Consider the following 13,085-nt stretch of genomic DNA (forward strand, 5'->3'; position numbering starts at 1 on the left):
TTCTATCAATGGGAACAGTTATTTTCTATCTACTCTGGCTAGACCCCTCATGATTTTGAACACCTCTATCAAATCTCTTCTCGACTTTCTCTGCTCTAAGGAGAACAATCCCAGCTTCTCTAGTCTATCTAGGCAACTGAAGTCCCTCATCCCTGGAATCATTCTCGTAAATCTTTTCTGCACCCTCTCTCAAGACTTCACATCCTTCCTAAAGTGCGCTGCCCATAATTGGACACAGTACTCCAGTTGAGGCCAAAGTTTTATAAAGGTTCATCATAACTTGCTTGCTTTTGTACTCTATGCCTTTATTTATGAAGCCCAGTATCCCGTATGCTTTTTTAACTGCTTTCTCAACCTGCCCTGCCACCTTCAATGATTTGTACACATATACCCTCGGGTCTCTCTGTCATGCACCCCCTTTAGGATTGTACCCTTTAGTTTATGTTGCCTGTCCTCGTTCTTCTTACCAAAATGTACCACTTCGCACTTTTCTGCGTTAAATTTCATCTGCCACGTTTCCGCCGATTTCGCCAGCCTGTCTGTCTTGAAGTCTAACACTCCTCCTCAACTGTTTATTATACTTCCAAGTTTTGTGTCATCTGCAAATTTTGAAATTGTGCTCTGTACTCCCAAGTCATTAATATATATCAAGAACAAAAGTGGTCCTAGTACCACCTCCTGGGGAATATCACTTTCCTTTCTCCAGTCTGGAAAAACAACAGTTCACCACTACTCTCTGTTTCCTGTCACTTAGCCAATTTTCTATCCATGCTGCCACTGTCCCTTTTATTCCATGGGCTTCAACTTTGCTGGCAAGCCTATTATGTGGCACTTTATCAAATGCCTTTTGGAAATCCATATACACCACATCAACCACATTTCCCTCATTAACCCCCTCTGTTTTCTCAGTAAAAAAAACTCGATCACGTTAGTTAAACACCATTTGCCTTTACCAAATCCGTGGTGGCTTTCCTTAATTAATCCACACTTGTCCAAGTGACTGTTAATTTTGTCCCTGATTATCATTTCTTAAATCTTCCCCACTACTGAGGTTAAACTGACTGGCCTGTAGATGCTGGGTTTATCCTTGCACCCTTTTTTGAACAAGGGTGTAGCACTTGTAATTCTCCAGTCCTTTGGCACCACCCCCTGTATCTAAAGAGGATTGGAATGTTATGGCTAGTACCTCAGCGACTTCCTCCTTAACCTCTCTCAGCATTCGAGGATCCATCCCATCCGGTCCTGGTGACTTATCAACTTTACGTACAGACAGCCTTTCTGGTACCTCTTTATCCATTTGTATCTCATCCAGTATCCCCACTTCCTTCTCTTTCACTATGACTTTCGAAGCATCTTCTTCCTTGGTGAAGTCAGATGTAAAGTACTCATTTAGTACCTCAGCCATGCCCTCTGCCTCCATGCGTAGGTCTCCTTTTTGGTCCCTAATCGGCCCCACCCCTCCTCTTACTACCTGTTTATTATTTATGTGCCTACAGAAGAATTTTGAATTCTCTTTTATGTTAGCTGCCAATCTATTCTCATACTCTCTGACCTTTTTATTTTCTTTTTCACTTCCCCTCTGAACTTTCTATATTCAGCCTGATTCCACTTGTATTCTCAACCCGACAACTGTCATACGCGCTCTTTTTCTGCTTCATCTTGCTCTCTATTTCTTTCATCATTCAGGGAGCGCTGACTTTAGTTGCTCTACCTTTCCCCCCTCATGAGAATGTATCTCAACTGTACTCGAACCATCTCCTCTTTAAAGGCAGCCCATTGTGCGATTAGTTTTACCTGCCAATGGAAAGTTTAAAAACCTCCTTAAGTTCTATCCCTATCACTATGCCTTCTGTTGCCTCTCTTAACTCCCCAATTAAGACTCTGAATTCCTTTCCTCCTCTGTGAAGCCACCTCAGGAGTTTTCTATGCTAAAGGTGCTATATCAATGCAAGTTGTTGCTGAAAGAAACATGTCCTCAGGAGGTTCCAGTGTTACAGCCACTTCGAATAGTGTCATGGAATCTTTCATGAGTAAGCAGGTAGGACCTCAGTTTATTGTCTCATCCAAAAGATGGTACCTCCCTCAGTATTGCACTGATTATGTGCAATAGATTAGATGATGTCCTTAAGTCCTGGAGTGGACCCATGACCTGGCTTAGAGGCAGAGGTGCTACCACTGAGCCAGTGCTGATTTTCAGTGCAATATTATTCTTGCTGAAGTTAATAGAAATGTAAATAATTAGGGTAGATTTGTCCGAACAAATGTTGTTGTCCAGAGAGAATACCGCACACAAACTTGATCACTTGTCTTATTATTTTAATTCAAATTGTGAAAATAAAAACACTGCATGGAAAAGCATAGTTAATGTTTCTGGCTCCCCCTTGTGCTTTAGTAGTGTATGTACCAGCATATTCCCAACAAAACATTAGAGTAATGTTATTTTGTCCTAAAAGTTCCAGTTTTCAGAGAATTCAAATTTCAATTCAGGAACAATACTGAGTTTGTATCTTTTCTTATTAGGTACTTGGAAGAAGGAAATACTGAAGCTGCTGCATCTGAGAAGTGTAGAATAGAGGAATTGCAAAGAGAGAGAAGAAGATTTATGGAAGAAAACAATACAGTTTATCAGCCACGATTTTTTAAGTGAGTATCGACTGTTATTATGTTGGTCTCATGTCAGATGCATTATATGTTGCACTTCAGGATGCATTTGCAGTAACTAGTGTGCAGTGCTTAGCTCCTGATTTGTCATCATTATTGGTTATTTCAGAGATGGAGATTTTGCATTTGTAGGTAATTTTAACAAAGCTACATAAATCACTTTTTTTTACAGGAAAGTTTTTGAAGGTAATCAGAGAGAATCCTGGATGAGCAATGGGAACTACTGGGAACTGCGAAAGGATCCAGGGTTTAGTAAATTAGAAAGTTCAACACTCTGGTAACTGAATTTGAAGAAATAAAAATAACATTCTTCACAAAGAAGAAATTAACTATGCATAAGTTATTATTGCTATCTTAACTCTTATTGCGTTCATGTGGTTTAGCTGGTCATATGCTAGGTATGTCAGTTTAATAACAGACATAATTATAAATAGGCCATGACCCAAACACTGTTGGTTTAAAAACATGTTTTCCACTAAAGCTGTGAATTTTTGGGAAACCAAAAGTGTAATTTAAGTGAATGCACAAGAATAGGGATGGCTGTTTGACAGTCACATATTTATGAAAATAATATAATCCTAATGAAGCATTGATAACTATCATGGCTTTTTGCTAAAGCGTTTCATCATTCATTTCCATGCCTTAAGAATAGTAAATACATTTAGCAAACATTGTTTTTATTCTAGAAACCTACACAAGGTCAACTTACTTTTCAAATACTATAAACTATCATTTGAAAGATTAATGTGCCTAGAGTACAAAACCATAATAGGGTTGAATTTCACTGATGTTTAAATGGTCACATTCAACATTGCTAGCTATTTCCTTCGACCATTCAAGATGGGCTTTGTTTTCAATTGGCTTGCCACTTGTGTTCTGTGTCACAATGTTAAAGTTTATTTAAAATATATATTTATCAGTAATATTTATAAACTGATAGATGCGTAGAAAGTCCTACATCCTTTAATATTAATCTTGCAGGTGCAAACAAGAAACTGTGAACAAGCAACACATTTAAGTACATAGAGTATTTTGAATTTAATTTCAGTAAGTAGTTTGTAGACATTTGTAAGCCCATTCTGTCTGATAGATGTAAGGAAAGGTAGTGCAATAGAAACTGGTTATTGGATGCCGTGTTAATGGCAATGCTAATTTAAAGGAAAAAATTGCACAGAAACCAAGCCATTCCCCAGTCAGTTTGCTTAATAGAAAACCATTAGATAAACAGAATGTGATACTGAACACACAAATGCTCCATTATAATTTATTACAATGGTATTTAAACTAAATTTGTTATTACAACCACATGTATTTTCATTTTTTAAATGTTTTCCAGATTTCTGTTTGATTGTTTTATGTGATGAAACCATTATCACTTAACTAGGAATAATTAACTCTATTTCTATCATACTAGATTCCAAATGCCTCCATTGAAATGCAGCAGGCTGTACCATGTATCAAGATATATATTCAAAAATGCACATGCATAGCTGCCCTAAACTCAATGGAAGTTATTTTATGCATTATGTAAAATGTCATGGGCCTGTAAATTTTAAAATGCAACAAAATTGCACAAGAAAAAATAGTCTTTTTTATATTTGAGACTACATAGCCAACTAGCTGATTCATTAAATAACTTATTTAATCTGTATTTGACAGGATAATACTAAATCATGCTGATGGCATTGGTTTAGATTTTAGAAGAAATGCTACTGTTCCCAAAGGAAATTTACCAAAAGGGCCAGACAATATGTAAACACATTGGCCTAGAAATTCCCTACTTTACCATTGCACCATATTTCTGCAAAAAATGGCAGTTGCTATTTTGTTGAGGTCGATGGCGCTTGCCTCTCAAATTCAAATGTGCAGATCATGACCTCAGTTGGCGTGGCATGCTTGATTTGACGCGCGACTTTGGACGTTGCCGCACAACATAATGCCCTCCACAGAAGCTCCGCAAAGACGTTGTCAGTGCTTTTTAAAAGGATGCACACGTCTTTCAGGTAAGTTTCGATTTCAGCTTTTGGACTTTAAAAAAAATGTTTTATTGAAGTAGTGGCTTGGTGCAATACATTAAAAAACTTGTTAAAACGTGCAAGGAGTGTAGCTGGACGCTTGCGAGGCTTTGGATGGTAAAGGAAGGCCAATGAGAAAACAGAAAATGCTGGAAATACTCAACAGGTCAGGCAGCATCTGTGGAGAGAAAAAACAGTTAATGTTTCAGGTCGAGATGCTGCCTGACCTGCAGAGGATTTCCAGCATCTGCAGTATTTTGCCTCTGAGAAGATCGCTTGCTCACAGTCCTGGGGGGCACAAGGAGATGAAGAAGAGACAGCAAAGAGGAAGGCGTAGAAGAGGAGGAAGCGAAAGGAAGGATGCAACCCAGACAACTCCTTTCAGGCTGGGATACAGGGGATCAAATCATCCGCCTGCGGTACCAGTGACTACAACCCCAATTCCCCTTTCAACATTCATCCCACACCTTACCTTCCGTCTGTTACTGGCCATCACAGCGTCCTCTTGGCCGCAATGCTGAAATAAAAGCCACCACGAAGCAAACATTGCAATCCAACTTTATCATATGCATCCAATATGACTTCAAGTAATCCTGCGTATGCCTTTGCCTATCCTAGTGATGTCATGTAGTGCTACCGCAGTGGCTACAGTATGGCTAGTGGAAGGCCGCTGAGTTTCAGTGGGGGACACTGCAAATAGAAACATAGAAAATAGGTGCAGGAGTAGACCATTCGGCCCTTTGAGCCTGCACCACCATTCAATAAGATCATGGCTGATCATCACCTCAGTACCCCTTTCCTGCTTTCTCTCCATACCCCTTGATCCCTTTAGCCGTAAGGGCCATATCTAACTCCCTCTTGAATATATCCAACGAACTGGCATCAACAACTCTGCGGTAGAGAATTCCACAAGTTAACAACTCTCTGAGTGAAGAAGTTTCTCCTCATCTCAGTCCTAAATGGCTTACCCCTTATCCTTAGACTGTGTCCCCTGGTTCTGGACTTCCCCAACATCAGGAACATTCTTCCTGCATCCAACTTGTCCAGTCCCGTCAGTATTTTATATGTTTCTATGAGATCCCTTCTCATTCTTCTAAACTCCAGTGAATACAGGCCCAGTCGATCCAGTCTCTCCTCATATATCCCGGAAATCAGTCTGGTGAACCTTCACTGCACTCCCTCAATAGCAAGAACGTCCTTCCTCAGATTAGGAGACCAAAACTGAACACACTATTCCAGGTGAGGCCTCACCAAGGCCCTGTACAACAGCAGTAAGACCTCACTGCTCCAATACTCAAATCCCCTAGCTATGAAGGCCAACATGCCATTTGCCGCCTTCTCTGCCTGCTGCACCTGCATGCCAATTTTCAATGACTGATATACCATGACACCCAGGTTTCGTTGCACCTCCCCTTTTCCTAATCTGCTGCCATTCAGATAATCTGCCCTTGTGTTTTTGCCACCAAAGTGGATAACCTCACATTTATCCACATTATACTGCATCTGCCATGCATTTGCCCACTCACCTAAACTATCCAAGTCACCCTGCACCCTCTTAGCATCCTCGTCGCAGCTCACACCGCCATCCAGCTTAGTGTCATCTGCAAATTTGGAGATATTACACTCAATTCCTTCATCTAAATCATTGATGTATATTGTAAATAGCTGGGATCCCAGCACTTAACCCGTGCGGCATCCCACTAGTCACTGCCTGCCATTCTGAAAAGGATCCGTTTATCCCGACTCTTTACTTCCTGTCTGCCAACCAGTTCTCTATCCACGTCAATACATTACGCCCAATACCATGTGCTTTAATTTTGCACACCAATCTCTTGTGTGGGACCTTGTCAAAAGCCTTTTGAAAGTCCAAATACACCACATTCACTGGTTCTCTCCTGTCCACTCTATTAGTTACATCCACAAAAAATTCTAGAAGATTTGTCAAGCATGATTTCCCTTTCATAAATCCATGCTGACTTGGACCAATCCTTCACTGCTTTCCAAATGCGCTGCTATTTCATCTTTAATAATTGATGCTAACATTTTCCCCACTACTGATGACAGGCTAACTGGTCTATAATTCCCTGTTTTCTATCTCCCTCCTTTCTTAAAAAGTGGTGTTACATTAGCTACTCTCCACTCCATAGGAACTGATCCAGAGTTGATAGACTGTTGGAAAATGATCACCACTGCATCCACTATTTCTAGGGCCACTTCCTTAAGTACTCTGGGATGCAGACTATCAGGCCCTGGGGATTTATCGGCCTTCAATCCCATCAATTTCCCTAACACAATTTCCTGGCTAATAAGGATTTCCTTCAGTTCCTCCTTCTCACTAGACCCTCTGTCCCCTAATATTTCCGGAAGGTTATTTGTGAAGACAGAACCAAAGTATTTGTTCAATTGGTCTGTCATTTCTTTGTTCCCCATTATAAATTCACCCGGTTCTGACTGCAAGGCACCTACGTTTGTCTTCACTAATCTTTATCTCTTCACATATCTATAGAAGCTTTTGCAGTCAGTTTTTATGTTCCCAGCATGCTTCCTCTCATACTCTATTTTCCCCCTCCTAATTAAACCCTTTGTCTTCCTCTGCTGAATTCTAAATTTCTCCCAGTCCTCAGGTTTGCTTCTTTTTCTGGTCAATTTATATGCTTCTTCCTTGGATTTAACACTATCCTTAATTTCCTTTGTTAACCACGGTTGAGCCACCTTCCCCGTTTTATTTTTACTCCAGACCAGGATGTACAATTGTTGAAGTTCATCCATGTGATCTTTAAATGTTTGCCATTGCCTATCCACCCTCAACCTTTTAAGTATCATTCGCCAGTCTATTCTAGCCAATTCACGTCTTGTACCATCGAAGTTACCTTTCCTTAAGTTCAGGACCCTAGTCTCTGAATTAACTGTCACTTTCCATCTTAATAAAGAATTCTTCCATATTATGGTCACTCTTCCCGAAGGGACCTCGCACAACAAGATTGCTAATTAGTCCTTTCTCATTACACATCATCCAGTCTAGGATGGCCAGCCCTCTAGTTGGTTCCTCAACACATTGGTCTAAAAAAACCATCCCTAATACACTCCAGGAAATTCTCCTTCACCGCATTGCTACCAGTTTAGTTAGCCCAATCTATATGTAGATTAAAGTTGCCCATGATAACTGCTTGTACTCTTATTGCACGCATCCCTGATTTCTTGTTTGATGCTGTCCCCAACCTCACTACTACTGTTTGGTGGTCTGTACACAACTCCCACTAGCGTTTTCTGCCCTTTGGTATTCCATAGCTCCACATCATCCAAGCCAATGTCATTCCTTACTGTTGCGTTAATTTCCTCTTTAACCAGCAATGCTACCCCACCTCCTTTTCCTTTCTTGCAGGACAACGTTAACGAGCTGGTGGCTGGGAGTGTCAAATTGAGTCACAGTGTTCCGTCGTCTTCACTCTCCCCTCCCTCTTCTCAGTGAACTACTGATTGGGCAGGCTGGATTTCTTGGGTGTCTGAAATGAGGAAGGCAGATGGGTAGGGTTGGGGGAGGGGACAGCAGGAAAGAGTGAGCTGCATGCTTTCACCATGCGCAGCTTGTACATCAGACGGTATTGTGGGATGTGAGGAGAATAACGTATGAGGATACGAGCATCTTGTATTCTTTCAGCCCTGCCGCTGACCAAGGGCTCAGCCATGCCCCTGCCAAGAATGGCCAGCACAGTCTCTTCCAAGGGGGCGAGGTGAAGCTAGGAATGTGAGGTGTACCTCGTGTTTGGTAGAGATTGTTGGTAGGTGAGTGATGGTGGGCGGGGGGGGTGGGGGATGGGGGCGGTCATGCATTGAGCAGTTTGTGAGGCTAGTGGTGCAGTTGGTAGGATGCAACTTTAAGATGCATTCACTGAACTTGACCACCGGTCTGAGATTATGAAACTTCTTTGGGCACTGGAGCCATGTCCTGGGGAGGGGAGGTGAGGGGGGGGGGGTGAAAGGCGGCGACACTGCTGGCCTCTGCGATCTGGTCCCACATTCTTCTTTCTGGTGGGCCTTCTAGCTCCCTGTGGATTGAGTACCTCTCTTCTACATTTGACCCGCTGCACAAAGCTGGAGTGCTCATGTGAGAACTAGGGTGCCCTTTAACTGGCCTCTTGAGTAATTTGCTGATGCACTCTTATCATTTTTACTTGCAGAAGGCAATTCAGCTTTAAGAGCTTAAGACTGCCTAGTTTAGAAAAAAAAATTCAGAAGGCAGTTGAGCTCTAAAGGCTAGAGACTGATATTTTTAAATGATTTTTTTTTTCCAGAAGGTAGTTCCTCTTTAAGGGCTCAAGACTGCTTTCTAAAATGACAGCCTTGTTTTAAGAAAAAGCAGCCTCGCTCCAGGGATGCTACATTGGGTTTCCCCCTAAGTGCACATCCTGAAGCAGCGCGCAGCGCGCAGGTCGCTTGACTATGCGTTGCAATCATTTCAAATCAGCAAGCAGCACCAAAATAACGCAGCTGCCTGCGATCTTTTTACGGGCGTGAGAAAGTCTCACTTCTTTCAGGCTTTATTGAATTTCTAGGCCACTGTCTATTTCAGTTATTAATGCATTGGATTTTATATCTCATTGATTAGGTTAATTAAGCAACTGGATATGTGCAATTAACGTTGATTCAAGAAACATATTTCTACTAACTATATTTTAAAGCCAGTCTAAGATATCTCAAACTTTAAGATTATTTCATTCTATTTTATTTAATGTTTTGTACTTGGCAACAATTTACAACTGAAACCATTCATTGTTTTCAGAGGAATGTTAAAATCATGCATTTAGACCAAATGTTGTGCTTATATCTTTTGGTTCTTCAGTTCTTTTCATTCAATATTCCTTAGAATGTGAAAGATTGTGCTAATTCTTTATGTAGTTTGTGTTTTCATTTTCCCAGTGTATAGCGCTACAGTTCTTTGATCATGAGTTAGCAAAATTATTTTGTTATCTTTCCTCTGGGTTTATCAGGAAAGTAAGAAGAAAATTGCATTTTTGTTAGTGAAAATAATGTAGCTCACACAAATGATGCTGTGAACAGCTGGGTTTAGAGATTGATAAACTCAGCAAAGGAACCATAAATATCCACATATAAAGTGGATATGAACTAAAATATTGGTTCACTTTTCTAAAATTAATTTTCATAAAACAAGCAAAATTTTAAAAGTCTTTAGACATTGCACTATATAGAATTATCTTTGTTTACTTCATATCTGTACAGATTTCAATAGCTCTTGTTACAGATGTATTTTCAAATAAATGCATCCAGTAGTAAGTAAATGTATGATTAAAATACTATCAGGTTTTACCGGTATATTTCCATAGTAAAAGCTTTTTTAATATTTTGAAATCTGTTAGCCTTGCATTGTGCATACAAGTTATTAATTTTAAACACTCGAATAAGAACAGTAACGTGATTATTAATGTTGCTGTTCTGCTGAGATTACCCATCATTCTCTGAATAACACGAGTCTTCAATTGTAAGATATCAATTAATTTTTTTTCTTAGTACTCTACCATTGAAATGATTTACTTTTAATTAATCTTCAAACTGTCACTTCTAAGTATCTATCAGTTAAATAAGCATTTATTACATTAACGTTTCTAGCATATCTATTTCTTGTGTGTTCCTTTCTTGCCATTAACTTCTTTGATCTGTAATTCTACTTGAGTGCCTTAAGGTCCAGTTGCTGAAAAATGTAATCTATTGAAGTATAGTCCTTAGGCCAAAATTGGGGATGTCGATTGTAGAGTACTAGATTTTGTTAAATGTTGTTGGTTTTTAATTTAGAAACTATTTTTCATTAAATAGTTTTTCTAAAAATCTAATTTTAAAAGGAAAAATCTCCTCCTCTTCCCCCTGTAATTTAAAAACATTTCTTGTTAAAACTTTGTCTGACAACTGGGTAATAGAATGTCTAAAATAGCATTAGTTGTCCTTGAAAGAGAAAATGCAATCCATTACGTGTTTGGCTATTTGTATGAGTGCACATTACATCTGTATATTAGTGTAGTGTAACTTTTTCCAATAACTGAAATATTTGTTCCATCCTCCCATTATTCAATAAATGTTCATTCTCTCTTCTCCACCCTATCCTAAGGCTGGAATTCATCTTTGTGAATTAAGGAACATTAACAAGGGAAGTATCTTTCGTACTGAAGCATTGGGCTTTGCAGAACAAAGTGAACTGCTTTGTACCTGTACTATATATTTCAACAGGTGTCTACTTTTCTGTATTTTCAGGCTGTGCCTGACTTAAATAGATGATGAATTTTAATATGTTTGTTTAGAGATAATTCCATACTGCTATGTCTGTTGCAATATAAATTAAGTTGCATGTGCAAGTATCAATTAGCCTGCCAATGAATGTTACAAATGCCTTACCAAAAGGTCTGTAGTCATGATTTATTGTCTTGGAAGACTGAAAAGAACTGACTGGTGCTAAACCTGACAGTGATGCTAAAATAGGTTACTGAAGTGCATATTTATAAGGGCCCCTGAAGAAGTGCAATTGTTAAATAATGCATATTACATACTTATATTCTGTACAATGCTGCTATCTGTGCTTGTTCTAATAAAACTGTATGGCACCATTAAAACTATTGACTTTTTGCTTCAGTTAGTGGAAACAAGTAGCTATTTTAGAAATAGCTTATCAGTTTCTATTACAGTTTCTACTTCATTTTAGGAAATACAAACTGCATACAAAGTAGTAGAATTGCAGAATAAGTTAAAAGCAAGAAATAGTTATTTGTTGTCAGCCTATTTAGGTTCCTCTCAATTAATTCATATTGTTTCATCTTCCTTTTGAACTGGCAATAAAACCTCTGTCACTAAATCAGAAATGATTTCTTCAGTAACATCTACGGAAGGAGTGTATATTCTGTAAGTTAATTATTAAGTGAAATATATTTACTAAGGCTCTTGTTTGTGAACTAAATAATTCCTGTGTAAAGTTTATAATGTTTTGCAGCTAGTAAGTAATTAAATTTTTTCTGCAATCTAACTTATCAGTAATAAATGATGTATGTTCAAACATATGAATAATGACGGACCGGTAAAGACCCTCTGGTCCATCGAACCTGTCCCACACAAGTGCGATACCTTGTGTATCAAAATATATACTCTCCACCCCACCCCAAACCAGGTAATCACTTAGAGGCGAAAAACAAAAACAAAAAACCCACGCCAATTTGGGGAAAAGAAATCTGGGAAATTTCACTCCAACCCATCAAGGCAATCGAAACGAGTCCACAAAATCACTCTGGCCCTTCTGTAAGAGGTAATCTCAGTCCCAGCCGGAAACGGGTCCAGCTCTCACTTGAAGGAATTCAGCAAATCACCATCCACTGCATGAGATGGCAGCCTGTTCCAGAGGTCCACTATTCTCTTGGAAAAGAACCACCTACTAACATTCTAACCTAGATCTAGCCCTAAACAACTTAAAATTGAGACCCCTAGTCCTCCCTAACCTATTTAATTGGAACAAACTATCAACTGGAACACAATCTATTCCTTTCATTATCTTATAATCCTCACCGGCCTCACCGCCCGCCCCCCCCCCCCCCCCCCTCCTCCTCCCCCCGCCCAGTGTCTCAACTCTTTTAGCCTATCTTGATAACTAAGATGCTTTAAACTGGAAATTAGTCTAGTGGCCCTCCTCTGCACCCTTTCCAAAGCCTCAATATCACCCACCATGTGAAGAGACCATTATAACTGGATTCTATTCATTGGTTTCTGGTGCACTATTAGTAGTTCTATTATTTTATTTACCAATTTCATAATCGGTTTCTGTCAATACTGCTATATAAACTCACTGTTGTCTGTATGAGGACTCCATCAATACTAGACAGTATCATGGCTAAAATTCAACCCATTTTTTTTTTATAATTCAAATTTCAGTATTCAATTTTGTTCAAAGTCATACCTTGGAGAATTTATGGGATGACATTTTAAGGCTATAAATTATTCTAGTTCAGATACTCTAAGCCATAACAGCAAGGCTTACATGGTGCAGAGGTATTGGGAAATTATTCTGTACCTAGTTAGATTTATATGCCATGCTTTTAGTTTATTGTATTTTAAATCTTGTATCAGTATCTATTTTCTGCTATATGGGATAGTACCATGGTGCAGAGTTGTGATATTGCTGGGGTAAAGTATAGAATGCCTTATTTGACAGGGAAATGTTCAAATCTGATACTGGACCCCCTCCCCCCAGGGTATAAAATATATTCCATTCTACTACTTTTTCTAAAACTCCAATTGTTTAAATAGATTTGTTGATTTACCCCTCACATAAGTAAAATCTGATTTTAATCTTTATTTTCACTAGATAAGTTGTTTATTTAAATTATGTATTTTAGTTATTTTCTACAAGTTGTAAATCTA

At 39.1% G+C, this 13,085-nt stretch overlaps 1 protein-coding gene across 7 annotated transcripts in view; it reads left to right on the forward strand.

Annotated features, from left to right (window-relative positions):
- osbpl6 (oxysterol binding protein-like 6) overlaps positions 1-11,279 on the forward strand; it is a 284,725-nt gene extending 273,446 nt beyond the window's left edge. For 5 of the 7 annotated variants that reach the window (XM_070875778.1, XM_070875776.1, XM_070875782.1 and 2 more), the window contains 3 exons: positions 2,521-2,643; positions 2,834-2,938; positions 10,795-11,279. In XM_070875778.1, the coding sequence (XP_070731879.1) occupies positions 2,521-2,643; positions 2,834-2,938; positions 10,795-10,819 (253 nt within the window). In that variant the 3' untranslated portion in view covers positions 10,820-11,279. Of the gene's footprint in view, positions 1-2,520; positions 2,644-2,833; positions 2,943-10,794 lie in introns of those variants that run through there. The other 2 variants (XM_070875783.1, XM_070875781.1) reach the window with 1 other exon arrangement.
- Positions 11,280-13,085: the final 1,806 nt, after the last annotated feature.

The sequence above is a fragment of the Pristiophorus japonicus genome, chromosome 3, assembly GCF_044704955.1.
Source record: "Pristiophorus japonicus isolate sPriJap1 chromosome 3, sPriJap1.hap1, whole genome shotgun sequence".
NCBI lineage: Eukaryota > Metazoa > Chordata > Chondrichthyes > Pristiophoridae > Pristiophorus > Pristiophorus japonicus.